General features: G+C 48.4%; 2 protein-coding genes across 2 annotated transcripts; both read right to left on the bottom strand.

Moving 5' to 3' along the window:
- Window positions 1-431: 431 nt before the first annotated feature.
- On the bottom strand, window positions 432-5,900 carry LOC135814896 (uncharacterized). The gene is made up of 2 exons (XM_065328094.1): window positions 3,388-5,900; window positions 432-1,636 (listed from the first exon to the last, which is right to left on the bottom strand). The coding sequence occupies exons 1-2, from the start codon at window positions 5,755-5,757 to the stop codon at window positions 1,016-1,018; spliced, it is 2,991 nt and encodes a 996-aa protein (XP_065184166.1). The 5' UTR covers window positions 5,758-5,900; the 3' UTR covers window positions 432-1,015.
- Window positions 5,901-7,805: 1,905 nt separating this feature from the next.
- On the bottom strand, window positions 7,806-17,920 carry LOC135814890 (uncharacterized). The gene is made up of 2 exons (XM_065328087.1): window positions 15,156-17,920; window positions 7,806-8,709 (listed from the first exon to the last, which is right to left on the bottom strand). Exons 1-2 carry the CDS (start codon window positions 17,538-17,540, stop codon window positions 8,095-8,097), a joined length of 3,000 nt encoding a protein of 999 aa, XP_065184159.1. The 5' UTR covers window positions 17,541-17,920; the 3' UTR covers window positions 7,806-8,094.
- Window positions 17,921-21,155: the final 3,235 nt, after the last annotated feature.

The following is a 21,155-nucleotide window of genomic DNA, read 5'->3' as shown; positions in this document are numbered from 1 at the left end:
TGCGAATTACTTGGGAGTATTGCACCTAGATGTGGTGCATGATAAGGGAACAAAATGAAACCTGATCCTTTCCAATACGCCTGTGGAGGCATTCCAACAGGGTGACTCATGGTCAACATTTAAAAAACACTAAAATTATGTAGAAGCAAGGGTCAGACTTGGGGACCTCGTAGTTCTAAACCGTTGAAAGGAGGGCCACTGATAAGACAACCTAACACATGACTGCAATTCAATTGAGAGTGGCGATCACATCTAAGCCAACCCCCCCCCCCCCCTCCAATCTTTTTTTTCCTCGCTAGAACACTGCCCCTCCCCCCCCCCCCCTCCACCTCTTCGAATCTCTCTCTCGCAGACTAATGGTTGGCTGGCACCAAGAGCACACGAGGTTGTGGATCCTTGCTATCACTTATTGGCTGGCACCAAGTACGCCGAGGCTAGGCTAGCCCTTGGCCATGGTTGCTAACTGGCAGAGGCCCTTGAGAGTACTATTCGGTTTACACCACCGCTTGGTATGCACTAGGGAGCATAAATCAGCGCTCTCTGACAATGCACAACAACAAGAAGTCAGGCACGAAGACTTGGTAGCAGCTACGGTGACACATGTGAATCTGCATGATCACAAGCCACAGTAGGTGATGGTGCACCATGAGACTGCTGGTCAGCCAAATAACTACAGGACATGCAGCAAGCCCAGAAAACATGTCTTCCAAATTTCTAGAAACAGAAACACTCCACAGCAAGCATCCATGGCTATGGCTCTGGTCGGCACCAATTTGCTTTTAAAAAGCTTCATTTGAAGCAAATGTTCCTAATTGCATGCTGCAATAATTATAGTGACCCCAAAGCAAAATCGCAAATGAAGATGGGATTTATTCTAAATGGACTAACAAAAATATATTCGAAAATTAAATTAAAGCTGGAGATATCTCTGTCAATAGTTTGGTTTGAATTGAAAAATAAATACGGAAACTCAATGACGGGAAGCTGACGTCTTTGAAAGACAGCGAGCTGATGGCTACACAAGTGCAGTCTCAGCAGTCTGTTTGAAGTCGAATACGCCGTCTGAAGAAGCAGAAAGTGGAGTGCTCTCGCCTGCATTCACCGAGCTTTGGAAGAGGACTCTATTTTTAGGTGCATTCGATACTAAAGGAGCTGTGTCGGAAAGAAACTTGAAGCTGCCGAATGAAGACGCACGACGCATGTTAAATGCATCCTTGCTATTCCTTGAAGCGCACGATGCGCTGAGCATACTGGAAACTCCGGAGTCTCGGGAGTCTGACTTGTACGGCCAGTCAGAGCTGGGCTCGGCGTTGGAAGGCCGCTTCAGAGCTCCAACACCAGCCAGGCTGCTGACGCGGCGCTTTCTCTGCCGCTTGCGAGTCAGGAGAACGAAGAGCTTGCCGATAACGCTGACGCCTGCCGTCACACCAACCAGTATGACTAGGGAGAGCAAGTCTTTCATCGTTAGTGGCTTGATGGTGTCGATGCTCACCACTTCGGGACACATGTTTGGCACTGCATCGCGAAAGTTCTTGGCAATCACGCCTTTATTCAGGAGCACGCTGATTGCTTTGTCGACCTCGCTCAGCCAGGATGCATTCTTCTTGGCCACAAAGGCATACTGCTGCGTGAAGATCTGAAATCAGGCACACAACAATAGAGTGAAAACAGTAATTTCAGTGAATGCACCGGCTTCTGTGGGCTAGGCTAACTGTGCCTGTGGTTTCAAGACTGCACAGTCATGCAGCTCTCTGTAATCAGTCAAATGGTGGTCAACACAAGCCGCACATCACACCCTCTATCTAGCTGCATACAGTTCTGTCACATCTTGCAAATCCGCCTCCGCTTATGAACTGCGAGTGAAGATGAGAGAGGAGATAATTGGTTTGCAAGTTGCGATAGGATAGTTTCCAGCTAGATACGAGTCGTAGAGTATGTAATGTGCAGCGTGTGTTGACAACCATTTGACAGACTATTCTGTCGACTGTTCACATAAAGCCAATTTCACGGCAGAGCTAGAATATGTGGTAAAACCTGGGAAACTCAACAACCCAAATTGAACAGAAACACATGCTCAAACGTTTCCTGATTGCCAGGGGGAAGTCACCATGGCTCTGGATGGTAACCTCCCGCGACAGCGCGTCCATGTTAGCGCGGTGCACTTCAGCGCGACCGCCTTAGCGCGAGGCATTTCAGCTCGGTGCCATTTCAGCGCAGTGTCTTGACAGCGCCGATGATTTCAGCGCGAAATTTTTAAGCGCGGGACATGTCAGCGCCAATTTCTTCAGCGCAGATTTTTTCCGCGGGAGGCACTTCAGCGCCGTACACGTAAATGTACGTACGGGCACCAATTAGCCGGCAGCCGGCATGCAGGAACTTAACAGTGCTGGTAACCTACAGGACTGCTGTCGTCAACTGATGGCATTGCCATTCCTGCCAGAAGACCAGGTCACAGCCGCCTTCGATTGGTTGGATTGAGAATGCTAACGTTCCGATGTCGCTGTGGTGCTGCCATGGAAGGGACGTCAGGACCAACAACAGTGTTGAGGGATGGCACTATCGATTTAGCCGAAAGGTGAACATCACCCACCCCAACGTATGGGTGCTGTTGGAGCAACTGAAGATGGAGGCTTCGCGTACGGAGCTTCTTGCCGGCCAGATGCAAGCTGGCCAGCGCATCCCAGTCGGGAAAGCTTCATACACTCGACTTAACGATCGAGTTCGCGTCCTGGAAATCAGACGTGCAAATGGAGAAATTACTAATTTTGAATTTGTTTTCGAATGTTGGTCGACTTTATCATTTCTAATCTACGGATTCTCTTGTCATATCGCTATATGCCAACTAAAATAATAATTCAAACTATGTGAAAACAAGTTTGTCAAATAATCACCAAATCACCAAATTCCGCTAGCGAGAGTGCAGACGAGACCACTAATTCCGTGCGTACGATAATGCGTAAGATACTGCGTATTATAGTACACGTGAAAGTGCTCCGCGCTGACATTATATGAGCTGAAGTGCCTGGCGCTGACGTTACTTCGCGCTGACAGTGCATCGCGCTGAAGTGCCTTGCGCTGACATTACCTCGCGCTGAAGTGCCTCGCGCTGACACTACCTCGCGCTGAAATGCCTTGCGCTGAAGTGGTCGCGCTGAAATGCCTCGCGCTGTAGTGGACGCGCTGTCGCGGGATGGAATCCTCTGGATCCAGGCCCTCATTCCTAGGAAAACATCTATACCTTCTCAGCAGGTTTCGGAGAGGAGAGAGGAGAGAGGAGAGAGGAGATTTTAAAGTAGTGAAACCCAAAATGAAGTAAAGGTGCCAAGTTTGTCCACTTCACACTTCATGCAAACATTATATAAATCTACACAAACACAAACATCTTACCAATCTCCCATTCAGCATTGTATCACATTCCGTTGCTACGATTGCTTCGAGATGCGGTATATCAGCAATGTACGCCGCTATGCTACCGTTTCTCAGCGCAGCCAACGCATCCGCCACGCCGCCCACGACGCGAATGTTCCGAAACCCCAGCTCCTGCGTGACGTACACGTAGCTAGTGCCTCCGAAGCGAATGCCAACCCATTCTGTGTGCAGGTCTGAGAACTCCTCCACAGGTTCCTGTCCCGTGCGCATCGACAGGTAATAGGACAGCTGAGCTGTGTACGCGGCTACCAGGATCAGTACCACAAACAGCACAACGCTGATGAATACACGGCCAAAGGGCTTCTGGATGTTGTCAGATTCCTGTGTGAAGAAAAAGCTGCTGAAGGAGAAGAACATGGAGTCAGAAATCGGCAGCCCGCAGTCGTTCTTCTGATAGGTCACCCCATCTCGGTCCAGTGCAATCATCAAAACACCGACGAAGAAGAACATGCCGATTAGTGTCACCCATAGCGACCAGTCGAGTGGTAAGATGAACGCCCACAGGCTGGAGTTGACTTCCGTTGGTCGCAGCACCAGCATGCGCAGGCCTGACAGGTAGATGGAGCACGTATAGTTGGCTGTTTGCGCGCGTGCCTTGTTGACTGTGATGCTGCCCACAGCCATGTCCCAGGGCGAAGTCTCATCGCCTACGAGAGCAACCATTTTAGTCCACGTCTCGAACGGATACAGATGCAGCTCGTAGCGGAAGCCTGCGCGGGCCGCAACTGCCTTGAAGAAATCAATGGCAACGCCTGAAAAGTCCTCATTCGTGAAGTTGAATTCGGGAATGATGTCGGAAGAACCTCGCGTCCGCTGAAATCCTGGGACATAGCCAAATGGTTTGGAAATAGGAACTAGCACTTTGAGAGTGTGACCAAACACAAGGCCGCCGGTAGGTCTGAGCGTGTTGTTTCCAGGCCATTGGATAACTGCATCGGTGGATATATCAAGTCTCCGCTGGTCCGTCCACTCTCCAACACGCACTGACGTCCCCTGCGAAGGGTTCACCAAGTCGTACTCCGCTGCCTTGCGATCACCAGGCTTAGCAAAGTCTATCAATTCCCCGGTGACACTGGTTATTTTCACCGACCGTAAGCAATGGAGGACGCAGCTTGACATGGCAGTTGGCTGCATGGTTAGTCCAGACAAAGATTTCGTATTTCCCGTAACAGTTCCAGCACGTCCTGCAGCCTTTCCGTGACACTTTGCAACTGCCCGTGCAATGGCGGTGACTGAATCGTACGCATACATCGAATGGAGGGACAGGACGGAGTCGTCATGCGGCACAAGTGCATCGTCCCGGCTTGCGAGTTGTGAAACAAATGCTTGCCGCGCCTTTTGACCCACGTTTGGCCTGAGCCACAGGGTTCCATTGAGATTTGTGGCAAGCTCTTCGCTCATTAGCCCAGTACCAGTATCTAGCTGGGCACAGATCCAGGCATAACCCGCTGATAACAGATCCAATGACTTAGCAACTCGCAGCACTTGTTCCAGCGTCGATAGTGGAAGACTTGTGACGATTATTCGACTGCCATTGGTCGCTACACTACGCAGAGAGTCCTCTGTCTGCGCTGATGGACTATCCTCACCATTGTCAGCAATGTCAAAAACCAACTTCACTGCAATGTTATGCCCCGCAGCTGCCTCCAGAAACCTGCTGCGGAATCCTGCTCCGTTGAACGAATCCGAGTGAAGCAGTACCACTTCCGTCCAACCGTATGACAGCACGACCTCCACCATTGCCGTAGCTAGATCGCCGTTCGGTTGACTCAGACGAAAGAAGTTCGGCGCAATTCCGTCCGTCAGGTCTACATCGCTGGCTGCAATGCTGAGCGTTGCCAGCTGAGCTACTTGACTTATCGGAGTCACGGCGCGAACAATTCCCGATGATACCAATCCGCTGATGGCCACCAACTCGTCGTCCCGGCTCGCAACGGCCGCCGCCAGCGACGAAATCGTCAGCCATGAGCTGCGTTGAGATTCAATAACATGCGACAAACGTAACTGAAATCCTTGTGGAGCCAACTCCTTGTTCCACCTTTCCACGGACAATTCAGTGCCTATGCGAGCTTGAAGGAATGCGGGATCTGATAAACTCGGAACGACCAAAGCGAAAGAATACTGGGCCAACTTTTCTTTCGTAACTTCGAACTGCGGAGCTGCGCGGTCTGAACGTAGTTTGGGGAGGACGACAAGTGGACTGCTATGATGATGTTCATATGCTGATCCTGATTGACTGAGGGTAGAGAAGAGGATGGCCAGGTAATACGCGAAGTGGCAAACCCGTGGTAGTGCCACGAATCGACGGGCTTTGGCTGTTGGGATCATCGATGCAAGCTGAATGAACACGAATGTTTTTGTCTACAATATTCCAGTCAAGTAATAATAGTTACGCTCACGATGGTGCCAAGAATCGCCATACTAATACTACTATAATAGAAGTACAGTCATGTAGCTAGCACCTCCGGACTGGAGGAAGCGTTACCATCCGCCGTTACTGCAAGAAGACACTGATTATGGTCGGTGGCTGACCAAAAACCGTGTCGAGATGTGCATGTTGTCGAGGAGATCTACGCTTGACCTCTCTGCACTCTGTGGTGTCCAGGAACGCCTGGCCCTGTAGACGGTGTAGACTGTACTGCCACTGGCAGTAGTTGTTTGGGCTGTGGCGATGCTGACTGCATACCCTGGTGACTTGGCTGGAACACACACAGAGGTCGAACTGCAATGTGATCATGGTGATTGTTTGTGCCATTGTGGCGATCCGCGCGGCGATGGGATGGGCATGGGAGACTCGAGTAGCAGAGACTTGCTACTCCACACCATGTAGATCTACCACACTCTGCAGTGCAGTGGTGGGTTCGCCGGATCGCGGAGTATCCGACATGACACCGTTCGACATCACGGACACCTGCTGGCACGCTGAACATGTGTCGCTCTGAGGCAAGTGACAGAATCTAGTAAAGGAGCCATCAAGCCTACTCACCTGATGAAGCCGTGAAGGAGTTTGAATTCAAACTACTTGCAGTTGTAATGCACACTCCCCGATGGGATTCGCCTTACTAGTACTTCAGTCGGACTCCGCCGGAAAGTTCTGCGCCGCTAAAGAATGTCATGTAGAGTGCTGCTTCTCTACGCTAAGAACAGCAGAGTAACTCAGAGTATCGCCACCGTTCTTGTCAAAGGATGCTAGCTTAAGTTATAGTCTTATACTTATAGAGTAACCATGGTAACCGCCCATCAACCAGCGACAGGCCAGTTTCAGCAGTATCACCTGCTTTGCAACTTTGTCACTTCGATCCATGACACCTGACACATGCACCTCGGTCAGGTCGAGGAACACCAACGAACACAGTTTCTCAGTTCCGAATACTCCGCTTGACACAAACGCTGGCTTCTTGCCAATCGCGCGACGTGATGACCACGTGTTGACCGTGTATTGCCCCCGTCTAACAACAACCACAGAAGTGACAAATCACCATGGAGAGGTCACGGATGGCACAAAGCTGTGTTCTCGAGTGCACATCGCCCCCCCCCCCCCCCCCCAAGGGCAGTAGACTACCACTGGGAGTATCGTTTCTGTTGACGACGCCTTGTGTTTTCTCAACAATCCGTCTTGTATTAGTTCCGTGAGTGCTTCCAGTATACGTACATCAGCGCCCTTGCGCTTTTGGATCTGGAAGAGAAGAGATTTCAGGGACGGGGGAGGCAGGGCAGAGACGACTGACGCGATGACGGCTAACATGGGTATGCGCTTGAAACATGTGAAAGCTCAGAGCCGTAAACCAGGGACCAGGCACAGATTGTCCATGTGGATAGAGCGCACTGAATGCGTCCTATATCTACACCCTGGCCCTTTGCTTTGGGTCCGTCAAACTGCGCTCTACCCTGAAATGATTGACACTGGATGTCGTCTACTCATGTCCTATGGGCGAGACTTAAATTGGGCAAAGCTCAACTGGGCCCCGGACTCTGGTGATTTTTTATTTTTTATTCTTCGGAAAACACTGAATTGAGATAAATATAATATGACGCCATGCTAGACTAATGACTATGTGGAAGGTAATACTGCATACCAGTGTAATGAGAGTTCACATAATAATAGGTCATTGTATTACCTTTAATAGGTATTCTTTTTCCCATACAACCTCTACAGCACAAGCAGATGTTGTGCTTCAAATGCCGGAATGTTCATTGATAAGAAGCTTAGTAGAGACTGTGATCGGCATGTGCGAAGAAGGATTCCCCTGCTCATGCATGCTACGCAAGTAGCGAACAAGAGCAGCTACAGGTTGAGATCTACTAGCTGCATTGCCAACACTATGCATGCGAGCCGGTGAAGTGAGCTGCCTGCCATGTCTTCCAGAGTTCCAGTCGACTAGAAACACTCCACAGCTAGCATTCATGGTTATGGCTCTTGTCGGCACCAATTTAAAAGCTTCATTAGAAGCAAATATTCCTAATTGCATGCTGCAATCATAGTGTACCCAAAGCAAAATTGCAAAGGAAGATGCAATTTAGTCTAAATGGACAAATTCTGAATAATAGATTCATTCGAAAATTAAAGAGGGATATATCTCTGTCAATAGTTTGGTTTGCATTGAAAATATATGCGGAAAATCAATGGCGGGAAACTGACATCTTTGAAAGGCAGCCAGCCTATGGCTACACAAGTGCAGTCTCAGCAGTCTGTTTGAAATCGAATACATCGTCTGAAGAAGCAGTAAGTGGAGTGCTATCCCCTGCACTCACTGAGCTTTGGAAGAGGAGTTTGGGTGCATTCGATACTAAAGGAGCTGTGTCGGAAAGAAACTTGAAGCTGCCGAATGAAGACGCACGACGCATGTTAAATGCATCCTTGCTATTCCTTGAAGCGCATGATGCGCTGAGCATACTGGAAACTCCAGAGTCTCGGAAGTCCGATTTGTACGGCCGGTCAGAGCTGGGCTCGGCGCTGGAAGGCCGCTTCAGAGCTTCAACGCCAGCCAGGCTGCTGATGCGGCGCTTTCTCTGCCGCATGCGAGTCAGGAGAACGAAGAGCTTGCCGATAACGCTGACGCCTGCCGTCACACCAATCAGTATGACTAGGGAGAGCAAGTCTTTCATCGTTAGTGGCTTGATGGTGTCGATGCTCACCACCTCCGAACACATGTTTGGCACTGCATCGCGAAAGTTCTTGGCAATCACGCCTTTATTCAGGAGCACGCTGATTGCTTTGTCGACCTCGCTCAGCCATGATGCATTCTTCTTGGCCACAAAGGCATACTGCTGCGTGAAGATCTGAAACATGCACACAACAATAGAGTCAAAACTGTGCATGCACCTTCTGTGGGCTAGAACGAGAGAGCTTGGAAGCTCAGGGCCCTATGCTATGGTTTTTTTGCCTGGCTCATCATGCATGTTATTACTTCGAAGTAGAACTGATGGAAATGTTTTTTTCCATTGATTGGCTATTTTCGCATCGAAAGAAATAAACTTTCTCTTTGGTCCCGACTTCGTTGCGGTCTTATAGTGTTTTACGTCGACCATGACAGCTACAATGCCCAACCACACCACAACAAACTGATCGGCTACATCATTGTATTGCAGAAAGTTTCCATCTGTTCAAATAACATGCATGATGAGCTAGGCAAAAAAGCATAGCGTAGGGCCCTGAGCGAAGGAAATAAACTTTCTCTTTGCATTCGAGGGTAATACGACACCGTCTACCACCTTGATGACCTAGGCAAAAAATCATAGGGATGTTATAAATTTTTCATTTCTCCTATTTTTTTTCAGACATAACGTAGGATTCGAACCCGCACTATCGCCCTGTGTGCGTACTGCATGCATTCCCCCGATACACTTCGCATACATACTCATTAGTGAGGTTCCGGGGTACGATTTTCCGTGCTAAAATCCGTATGGGCGCTACGGATTTTTTCCAGGCGTGCTCCATACGATTTTTCGGCACGGAAAATCCGTGTGGACTGGCTTTCATACGAACCATGTTTCGTATGGAGATTTTGTGTCATCGGGTGCAGAAAGATTTTTCGCGTACACATTTGGTACGAGAAACATCGATTTTCCGCGGGAAGTTTTTATTTCGGTACAATTTTTCAAAATAAAAAGGCATAACGAGGGAATGTGACGTGTCTGCGATCGTAACCTAGGCAATGACGGCAAACACATAAGTTCCGTACTCCAGAACATTTCACTGCTCGAAAACTACGTATAAAAAATCCGTAGCGCCTCTACGGATTTTGGCACGAAAAATCGTACTCCGGAACCTCTCTATTCTTCCAAGTTGCTTCACATTATGATCTTGCATTTGAAAGCCCTATTTGAATACTAGTATTGTGGCCAGCTGTCTTTGATGGTACGGTATGGGACAGGTACGGGATAGCGCCAGGCATGCCGGCGGCACAAACACACACGGAATTAAAGCTATGTGGACCCTGGCTAGCGCCAGACGTTACTGAAGTAACGTCTTTTGCATAGCTACGGGAATAACGGTGGTTTCAAGACTGCACATGCAGCTCTCTATATTTATTGCCTCGGTCACGCTGAACACACGCTCAGCATCACACGGTCCAGGTAGCTACAAACAGTTCTGTCACATCTTGCAAATCCACTTCCTCTGATATTTCACTGCTAGTGATGGATGGCGTGAGAGGAGATTGGTTTTCAAGTTCTGGTGATAGAACTGTTTGCAGGTAGATGCGAGTCGTAGAGTATGTGGTGCAATTTCTTCATGGTCTTCTCCCAGCCCTTCCTTTTCCTTTCATGTTTTCTACTGAAGCATAAAATAATATCATACCAAATCATAATATATTCTTTGCATCTCTTGCCCATGAGCTTTGGTCGGCATTCACCCTGCCCTTGATGTGAACTTCATGTTATGAAACGCAGAAAGTAGCTATAATGAGATAAAAAGTAAGAAAGTTGGCGATGGAGCTTTTGTTATTCCTGCCGACTGCCTAATTTGTTCTCTTGCAATCATCGCAAGCTTGCAACTTGTTAGTTTGCAGGTGACATCACTGCAGGTGACATCACTGCAGGTGACATCACTGCAAACAACCAAGGGTGGTCCCTGGTCAGTGTTTGCCTTGCATACATTGGTGACACATGCTCACACGACTGCCGGCTGCATGGCACTGATGAGGTATTCGTTGCACTGGAGAAGGAGCGTCTCCGGTGATGTTTGGGCCGGGACAGTACGCCACCTTGGGGTGCTATCCAAAAAAACGTCATCAGCCGTGTGGAGGGCCAGTGATGAGGGTGACTACCATGGTCTACACGACGCTGTGAGCCGGACAGGGAGTAGCTCTGGCTAGGTTTACTGAGTCGAAGGCTAAGTGGTCTGCATGACATTGTGTTATCGGCATTGTAGTCACGAAACCGTCAAGCATCAAGCCATCTGGCCGGGAAAATGCGCGAGCTCCAGTTTCAGCAGCAAACAATAGCACATATACCATGTATACGGGACTAGCCTGCAACCACGGCAGCACTGCGCACGTTGGCCTGCGCATGCGCACTGGATGCCAACATGACACCGCCACCAAACTACATGATTATAGCTAGAAGCAGGAGCACAAAAGAAAGAATGCTGCTTATGTTCGAATCATTCCGGTACCACTTCATGTTGTAGTTTTTCATCCAACTTCTCGTGTTCGTGAACAATGGAGGACCTGAAGGACGTTATTATTATTATTACTTGGTCCGCGTCAGCAATATTGTCGCTTATCTTTCGACAATTTGAACTTAGACGTTGGACAGGAACGCGTGCACTTGAAGTGATAAAACTTGGTACGATGGACGGTAAGGTATAGAATGACAACTAGCTGTAAGGAATTTATTGTCCAAGGGCGTCGGAACCGCACCGGCCGGGGCGGCCATGGCCGCCCCACTTATGGCCGCCCCACTTTTTCGGCCGTTTTTTTATTTTTTTTATTTTTTTATTTTTTTAGCACACTGCAACAAAGCGCGATGATCTCAGCGCAAACGTGGCAAATCCTTGTCCCCGATCGTGGTTTGTTGCAGAATCAAAAGTCCATGTACACTGAAATGGCACCAAATGCCTGGGAATGCTTGCAATTGGCTTCAATTTTTTAATTTTTTTCCCGGGGGAGGGTAATGTTTGTCCCCGATCGTAGCATCTTCTTGGTTTTTTGCAGAATCAAAAAGTCTTTCATTGTAGTTACCGTACACTGAAATGGCACCAAATGCCCGGAAATGCTTGCAATTGGCTTTAATTTTTGAAATTTTTTCCCGGGGGAGGACCCCCGGACCCCCCTTCCATGGCCGCCCCACTTCCAAAGTCGTTCCGACGCGCCTATTGTCCAAGGAAGGGTTCCTAGTTTTTTCGGTCCTCTTCGTCACTGCTCTCGACGCTGGTGACAAATATTTTTGCTCGGGTTCGACTCTCTTGCTTTTGCAAGCTCATCTCTCTTCCTCTCCGCTGCCTGGCTATTTTCTAAACAGAAGTCGATCGGGACGGTCGCCTTCTCTATAGGACTTCGCGTGGGCAGTACGACAGCCTGTGTGGTTCAAATCAGACGCCGTTCTTTGCAAGATTTATTTTGAACGACGACGACGACGCGTACAGTACTTGCAAATCTCCACGACACGCTGGATACTCCGAGCGTTGAGTTGGAGGTAAGGGAGCTGAGATCTCAGCTTGATGAGCGATCCCTGAGGTGAGCGATCTCGGCCGTTCAGCAAAACGGAGCTGATTCCGAGTAGCCGATTACTTTCTTGTGGCTGGCGCTGCTCTTGCCTGCACAGCGTAACAAGATAATCTATTTTTGATTCGGCGCTGTATCAATCAGAATCACCCACCCGTCGCTCTCGAAATCCACTCGAACTGTAGCTAGACCTTTCAGGTACTAGTAAACTAACTTACTAACCAAAATTGGGATGAAATGGGCTGCCGAGTGAGCTTTGGCGACATATGCAAAGCTGAAAGATAAGCGACAATATCGCTGACGCGGATCAAGTATTATTATTATGCTTGTTTGCGTTGACATCACCAAGAAAGCTTGGCTAGTCCTCGCATAAGCCAAATGAACAAAAGGAATGAGGAACGAACGAGGCCAATGAGGTGAACACACGAGTGGAACTGCAGAATAGGCAAAGGACATAGTAACGGCAAAATGGAGACGTCCGGAAGATTGACTCAAACTTGTCTGTTTAACTTGAACACATCGCTGACCGACGACGAAAGTAAGGATGAACTGCTCGTTCAAGAACTACTATAGGAGATTGAGTCTTACGTCAACATTCAGGGTTAGTTCATGCATCAACAACTTCAGCTGGTGCAGCAAGGAGAGGAGCAACAACAGCAGCAACTGCTTTGAACGCTGCATTTTTGAAATACGTCTCCTCTATCAATAAAACTGTATCTGGTGACACAGCCAAGAATATGTGGTGTGACAGAAGATGGCGACGGTGCAAAGCAAAATGATGTAGGCCATGTAAAATGGCTCCCATCTCTCTAAGAACTTAAGTAAGAAGTAATATATAATTATAGAATAGTTCTCAAATTTGAGAACTTTTTTTCGTTTTCGCCGTAAACATCTGACGAAAATCTGTTGACATATCGGGATTAGTGAGAGAAAGTGGGAGAATGTGGGAGAGTTTTTTTTTGCGTGGCGGCTGGGGAAGGGCTGTATATATGATTTGCTGTTCATATGATTTGCTGCTCAAGTATGAGTGAGTACAAGGACAATACCGACTGATACATGACCGAACCGAGCGTCAGCCGTGAGGTCATGTATCAAGCTGGTGTTGCCCGTAAAGGAGCGAGTTTGAGGTGCCGTAAATCATTCATTGCATACTTTACACTTGCGTTTTACAGAGTTACCATTAGGCCAAACCGAAAAAGTCTCTTGTTTCAAGTAACCCGACCGACCGTGTTTTGAGCACCAACTGAAACTTTTTTTATTATGTGCAGGCGGAATGCACGATCTTTTAGGACCGTTCTATGAGCAAAGTGCAGCATTTATACTCACATTGTGTTTGTAGGGTGGGCATGGGCGGGCTAATGCTAGCATTATGGCTGGCATTATAGTCCCTTTTTTCCAGGTGGCATAATGCTGGCATTATAACACCATTTTGCATGCAAAATTGGCATTACAAGCATAACTGCCGGTCGACAACGGTGTCATGCATGAAGCTGGCTAGGTCGTTCCGAAAATCGTGCATCTGAACCCGTCCGGCTTTGTCCGGAGACTTGACGTTGCAAATTAACCTTCTCAGTCGATTATTTCAGACAACATGCTCACTGCTATTAAAGTTTTTTTCTTCTACGCTTTCGCCTTGATCCAAGACGGCCTTCTTAAATCGACGTTTCCAACTTTCAAACTGGCATTATGGAGTAGTGTGAGCATTATAAGTGACATTATATCCTCATAATTATGAGCATTGCCTTTAGCATTATCGCAGCAAATAGGGCTTGAAAGTGATGACGTCAAAAACGGCCTGGGAGTAGTAAATTGACATCAGATTTCTATTTTGGATCCACTAAGGTGTGACTTTGCTATTGCCTCAGTATGTGGGTGCATAGCAACCCGGTCATGTCGTATGCAGGTGCAACTTTTACTTCGCCACCAGTTGTCACCCCGCCCCCACTAGCCAAATCAGTCAGTTTCACTGGCAACATCACCTTGCTGTGAGTGAGACCGCTTGAAATGTGCTTGGATCCATACAAAAACTGGATCCAGGTGGATCCAGTTTTCGAATTTTTCAAATTGTTGCTATGCCATTGCTATGGAGTGACGTAGCACTTTCAAGCCTTATAACTAGCATTACCCGCCCATGCCTATTGTAGGGTCTAGCATCACGAGGGCTATCTACTTTTTGAGCTGGTTAGCGGTGATCACCGGATGTTTTAGACACCACCAGTATGCGATCATACTATGCGTAAATTATATCTGGAAATAAAAAGTAAACTCGACCGACCGCTGAAATTCTGGCCATGTTACCTGAAACAAAGCCATAATTAAATCAATCCGGCCTTAGTACAACATGAAATTTGAAAAAGTTTCTTTGGTGAATCTTTTTCACAGACCATTCATAAAACCTTTTTTTCAAATTTTATGCAAAAGTAAAAATGAAAACTATAAGAAGTTAGAGAGGGTTCTTCCCCAGGGATTCACCGAGAAAACACTTACAAATTTCATCTCGACCTTGCCGATAAAGTAAAAAATGCAGTCAAAAAGTGCCCCTGAAAAGTTGTTTTGCTCTCTCCTGTATGTGTTGCAGTTTCGAACAATGTACGTGCGGCAAAATATTGTCTACTTTGCTGCTACTAGCTTACGCTCTGCCGAAACCAGCAGAATCTCACAAATTTCACACACCTTTCTATTATCCTCTACACAAAATCAACAGGTCCTGCCAAGGTCTGCCAGTTCTTTCAGTTCCGAAGAAGTCTAAAAATATGTTTCAAAGTACTGTGCGTGTCCAAAAGGGCATTTTGGGGCTATGCTGTAGGTGAAACCTGGGGAAACTCAACAACACAAATTGAGCAAAAACACTTGCTCAAACGTTTCCTGATTGTCTCGGGGAAATGTTCTGGATTCAGACCTTCATTCCTTCGGGAAAAATACTATTTTTTTCAGCAGACTTTCGGAGAGGAGTGAGAAGATTTAGAAGGAGAGAAATCCCCAAAAGTAAAAGTGCCGAAGCTGTCCACTTCCCTTTTTATGCAAAAATTATCTAAATCTACACAAACACAAATATCTTACCAGTCTCCCAGCCAGCATTGTGTCACATTCCGTTGCTGCGATCGCTTCAAGGTGTGGTGTATCAGCAATGTATGCCGCTATGCTACCATTTCTCAGCGCAGCCAGTGCATCTGCCACGCCACCGACTAAGCGAATTTTCCGCAGGCCCAGCTCTTGTGTGAGGTACGGGTAGTTAGTGCCCCCGAAGCGACAGCCCACCCACTCCGTGTGCAGGTCTGAGAACTCCTCCACAGGTTCCCGTCCTGTGCGCGTCGACAGGTAATAGGACAGCTGAGCTGTGTACGCTGCTACCAGGATCAGTACCACAAACAGCACAACACTGATGAATACACGGCCAAAGGGCTTCTGGATGTTGTCAGATTCCTGTGTGAAGAAAAAGCTGCTGAAGGAGAAGAACATGGAGTCGGAAATCGGCAGCCCGCAATCGTTCTTCTGATAGGTCACCCCGTCTCGGTCCAGCGCAATCATTAGAACACCGACGAAGAAGAACATGCCGATTAGTGTCACCCATAGCGACCAGTCGAGTGGTAAGATGAACGCCCACAGGCTGGAGTTGACTTCCGTTGGACGCAGCACCAGCATGCGCAGGCCCGACAGGTAGATGGAGCGCGTGTAGTTGGCTGTCTGAGCCCTTGCCTTGGTCACTGTGATGCTGCCCACAGCCATGTCCCAGGGTGACGTCTCATCGCCTACGAGAGCAACCATTTTAGTCCACGTCTCGAACGGATACAGATGAAGCTTGTAGCGGAAGCCTGCGCGGGCCGCAACTACCTTTAAGAAAGCAATGGCAACGCCTGAAAAGTCCTCATTCGTGAAGTTGAATTCGGGAATTATGTCGGAAGAACCTCGCGTCCGCTGAAATCCTGGGACGTAGCCGAATGGTTTGGAAATAGGCATTAGCACTTTGAGAGTGCGGCCAAACACAAGACTACCGTTGGGTCTGATCGTGTTATTTCCAGGCCATTGGATAACTGCATCGGTGGATATATCAAGTCTCCGCTGGTTCGTCCACTCTCCAACATGCACCGTCTTCCCCTGCGAAGGATTCACCAAGTCGTACTCTGCTGCCTTGCGATTACCGGGCTTAGCAAAGTCTATCAATTCCCCGGTGACACTGGTTATTTTCACCGACCGTAAGCAATGGAGGACGCAGCTTGACATGGCAGTCGGCTGGATGGTTAGTCCAGACAAAGATTCTGTGTTTCCCGTAACAGTTTCAGCTCCTCCTGCAGCCTTTCCGTGACACTTTGCAACTGCCTGCGCAATGGCGGTGACGGAATCGTACGCATACATCGAATGGAGGGACAGGACGGAGTCGTCATGCGGCGCAAGTGCATCGTCCCGACTTGCGAGCTGTGAAACGAACGCTTGCCGCGCCTCTCGACTGACGTTTGGCCTGAGCCACAGGGTTCCATTGAGATTTGTGGCAAGCTCCTCGCTCATGAGCCCAGTACCAGTATCTAGCTGGGCACAGATCCAGGCATAACCCGCTGTTAACAGATCCAATGACTTAGCAACTCGCAGCACTTGTTCCAGCGTCGATAGTGGAAGACTTGTGACGATTATTCGACTGCCATTGGTCGCTACACTACGCAGAGAGTCCTCTGTCTGCGCTGATGGACTCTCCTCTCCTGTGTCAGCAATGTCAAAAACCAACTTCACTGCAATGTTATGCCCAGCGGCTGCCTCCAGAAACCTGCTGCGGAATCCTGCTCCGTTGAACGAATCCGAGTGAAGCAGTACCACTTCCGTCCAACCGTATGACAGCACGACCTCCACCATTGCCGTGGCTAGATCGCCGCTCGGCTGACACAGGCAAAAGAAGTTCGGGGCAATTCCGTCTTTCAGGTCTACATCGCTGGCTGCAATGCTGAGCGTTGCCAGCTGAGCAACTTGACTTATCGGAGTCACGGCGCGAACAATTCCCGATGATACCAATCCGCTGATGGCCACCAAGTCGTCGTCCCGGTTCGCTACGCCCGCCGCCAGCGACGAAATCGTTAGCCATGAGCTGCGTTGAGATTCAATAACATGCGACAAACGCAACTGAAATCCCTGAGGAGCCAACTCCTTGTTCCACCTTTCCACGGACAATTCAGTGGCTATGCGAGCTTGAAGGAATGCGGGATCTGATAAACTCGGAACGACCAAAGCGAAAGAATACTGGGCCAACTTTTCCTTCGTAACTAACTGCGGACTCGCTGCGCGGTTTGAACGCAGTTTGGGGAGGACGACACGTGGACTGCTGTGATGATGTTCATATGCTGATCCTGATTGACTGAGGGTAGAGAAGAGGATGGCCAGGTAATACGTGAAGTGGCAAACCCGTGGTAGTGCCACGAATCGACGGGCTTTGGCTGTTGGGATCATCGATCGACGATGCATTCGTGGACCAAGCTGCAAGGTGAATGAACACGAATGTTTTGTCGATAAGATTCCGGATAAGTGTTAGTTACGCTCACGATGGTGTCCTATTCAAGTATACTATGATGGTATACCCATGCTATGCTAGCCTAGAGAGACATGGCCGGCAGCCGCTTAGCTAGCACCTCAGCTCAGGAGGAAGCGTCTCTGTCCGCCATTACTGCAAGAAGACACTGATCGTAGCCTACATAACTGTATTGTCGGTGGCGGACCAAACACCGTGTCGATATGTGCATGTCGTCGAGTCCGGGTGACCTCTCTGTGGTATCTGGGAACATTATCGTGGCCCAGTAGTTAGTTGGGCTTCGGCGATGCTGATTGCACGTGTCCCTGGTGACTCGGCTGAATTGAAGCACACACGTACACACGTCGGACTGCGGCGATGGCGTGGGAGACTTGAGAGACTTGCTACTCCACACCATGTACCACACTCGAACTGTGCAGTGCAGTGGTGGGTTCGCCGGGTCGCGGAGTCTCCGACATGACCAGATGACACCGTTTGACAACACGGACACCTGCCGGCACGCTGAACACGTGTCGCTCTAAGGCAAGTGACAGAATCTAGTAAAACCGCCGGCGCCATCTACGATCTACATGTAGCCTACCACTAAGTACTGTACAACAAGGCCTAGATCCTGGCCGAAGTACTATACAAGGCCTAGATCCTGGCTGAAGGAGTTTTGAATTCAAACTAACGTGTTACTTGCAATGACTGTACGCTTTCTGCATGGGCAATGGATTCGCCTTACTTCACTCGGACTCCGCCGGTAAAGTAACGTTCTGCGCAGCTAAAGAATGCACAGTGCTCCTTCTCTAGGCGAAGAACAGCAGAGTACAGTGCGTATCGGTTATAGTGTGGTCGTATACAAGAATATACTGCTTACAAGAATGAACACTCATTTTTTCATAATCATAACACATATTTTATGTGTATATTTATTCTTACAAGCAGTATTATCGCATAGTAGAATATATCGGCCCTAAGAATGGATTTTGTGTAGCAAAATATGCCAGATTAGTGCAAAGTATATCGCCTGTAGTAATAACATCTGTGCTCTGTGCATACTCAATACAATCATATTCAACACAAAAAGAGAGTTATATCCAAGGGAGCATTGGAGAATCACTTTTTCTGTCCAGTCGGACTCTTTCTTCCGACTTCTCTCGTATCCGCTGCTCCGCAGTCGCCTAGCACGACCGCGAGTCTGATTGATCCGTGTGTACGTGTATCATGTGTACGTGTCCACATGCCAAACGTGCGTGCATATGTACATGTATATGCATGATGTCACACGTGCATATGATATGTCACACGTGATTTATCGTGTGTAAGAAATATCGGCAATAAGAATCAAATGTCGTTTTTCAAACACCCACGCTATAACCGATACCTACTGTACAATGTAACTCGGAGTTGTCCAGACCGTTCTTGTCAACGGATGCTGCATTTATAGTGACCGACCATCGACCAGAGATCAGCCAGTTTCAGCAGTATCACCTGCTGTGCAACATTGTTATTACTTTGTCACTTGGATTCTTGACATCTGACACCTGCACATCGTTCATGGAACACCAACGAACACAGCTTCTCAGTTCAGATGTATACCATGGTATACTCCGCTTGACAAAACGCTGGCTTCTCGCCAATCGCAGCAATGTGCTGAACACATGTTGATCGTGTATTGCCTGTGTCTAACAATAACCACAGAAATGACCAGACTCTATGGAGAGGTCACAAAGCCGCATATTTATGGTTCCTCGCGTGCACATCGCGTGCTAGTGCTACCAGGGAAAATCGTTTCTGTTGACGATGCCTTGTGTGCGACTAGCTGTGCTAACAATTCTTAGTTCCGCTAATGCTTCCAGTCAATACATCAGCGCCCTTAGGCTATTGAATTTGGAAGAGAAGAGATTTCGGGGACCGGGGAGGCAGGGCAGACGACTGACGAGATGATGGCCAACACTCGTAGAGGCTTGAGAGCTCAGAAACGTAAACCAGGGACCAGGTAATTGTGGATAAAGCACACTGGATTCGTCCGATCGGAACCTTATCCTTTCAGGCCTTTGCCTGGGGAAAGTTTGGGATCCGCCGAACTGCTCTCTACCATGAAATTGACACTGGATGACGTCCACTCATGTCCTATGGGGCGGGCTTGGGCAAAGCTCACCTGGGCCCCGGCTGGAGTCTGGTCATTGTGCTATTCTTTTTCCCATACAGCCTAGACAGCACAGGCAGATGTTGTGCTTCAAATGTAGGAATGTTCATTTATAATATAAGAAGCTTAGAGACAATGCACATGTGATCAACATGTGCCAAGAACTAATCCTGAGCTCATTCAACTGCGCAAGTAAATTAGCGAACAAGAACAGCTACAGAGTGCATCGCTAACACCATGCATGCGAGCAAGTGAAGTGAGCTGACAGTGCTGCGGACCTGAGATAAGACTGGAATTGGAAATCTCTCCGCGGGCGAAGCTGCAGACCTGTGACTCCTTGAAGTCTGTCAAAACATTGTGAACTGGCCGCGCAGGCTAACTAATGCGACTCATACTTGGGCGCAAGGCAATGGGCATTTGGCGGGTGAGAACAGCCAAGCAGCCCAAGGTGTGAATTCTTCTTGAGGCATTGGCGTGCTGGCAGACGTCAACCTTGAACCTTCGTCATTGGTCCTTCATGCACCACCCGTCCGGGCGATGAAATCTTAGTGGATACCCAGCCTACAAAATAGCACAACAGTCTACAACACTAACAGTGAGGCTAGCAGTGGCAGACCTTGAGTGACACAGCACGGACAGCGCTATAACTAACTACTTACAAGTACGAAAAGCGCAATGCAGATGCACATCATGGTGGAGTGTTCCACGTCTAGGCTTGCGCAAATTCTCCGCTACTAAACTAACTACTAGTACTTCTAAAGGTTCTACATCCTACACTCTGATCAACCGTGTTCGGTTAGGATGAGCCAGGGACTGAAGGTTGTCATGACTCCCTCGGATGAACATCATGGAATAGCGACCGATTTACATTGCCTATCTCTGACTCCCTGTGCCTTTTCTATTCGGCACGTTTGAGCGAAGAGTATTTCCACCCGCAGGACTAGCTGGCATCTCGGGATTGCTACCAATATTTTCTGTGTTACGTCGAGAAAGTCACATCACATGAATACAACAAGTCATGTACATGTATGTACGCAAAAGCGATGGAGAAGAGGAAAATGAACTCGTCCTCGCTATGTGGAGCTTTTTGAGGCAAGGTCAAGAGGTCTCGCACACCCTGCCCCTCACAGTGGTCAGATCAATTGATGGTGGAGGAGCCCCCCTCCCCCGGGGGTCACACGTGTAGGCTCCAGTTCCAGACCAAGGACAAAATCCCGGAGATTCAACCTGGCCGCTCTCTTTCGAGTACAACCAGGCCGCAGGAAGTGTTATTTTACGATTCCCTGAGCACAACCAGGGAGTAGTACAATACCGGTATTGTACTACTCCCTGAGCACAACGACGTTACGTAGAGACAACATGCAGTCACTGTTAGTTTGTCATGTACTGTAGTAGCATCTCTTGCATGTCAGACATCCTC

This window comes from Sycon ciliatum, chromosome 4 (genome assembly GCF_964019385.1).
Source record: "Sycon ciliatum chromosome 4, ocSycCili1.1, whole genome shotgun sequence".
In the NCBI taxonomy this organism is placed as follows: Eukaryota; Metazoa; Porifera; class Calcarea; order Leucosolenida; family Sycettidae; genus Sycon; species Sycon ciliatum.
The sequence above is the reverse complement of the archived record's forward strand: the minus strand, read 5'-3'. Positions and strand labels throughout refer to the sequence as shown.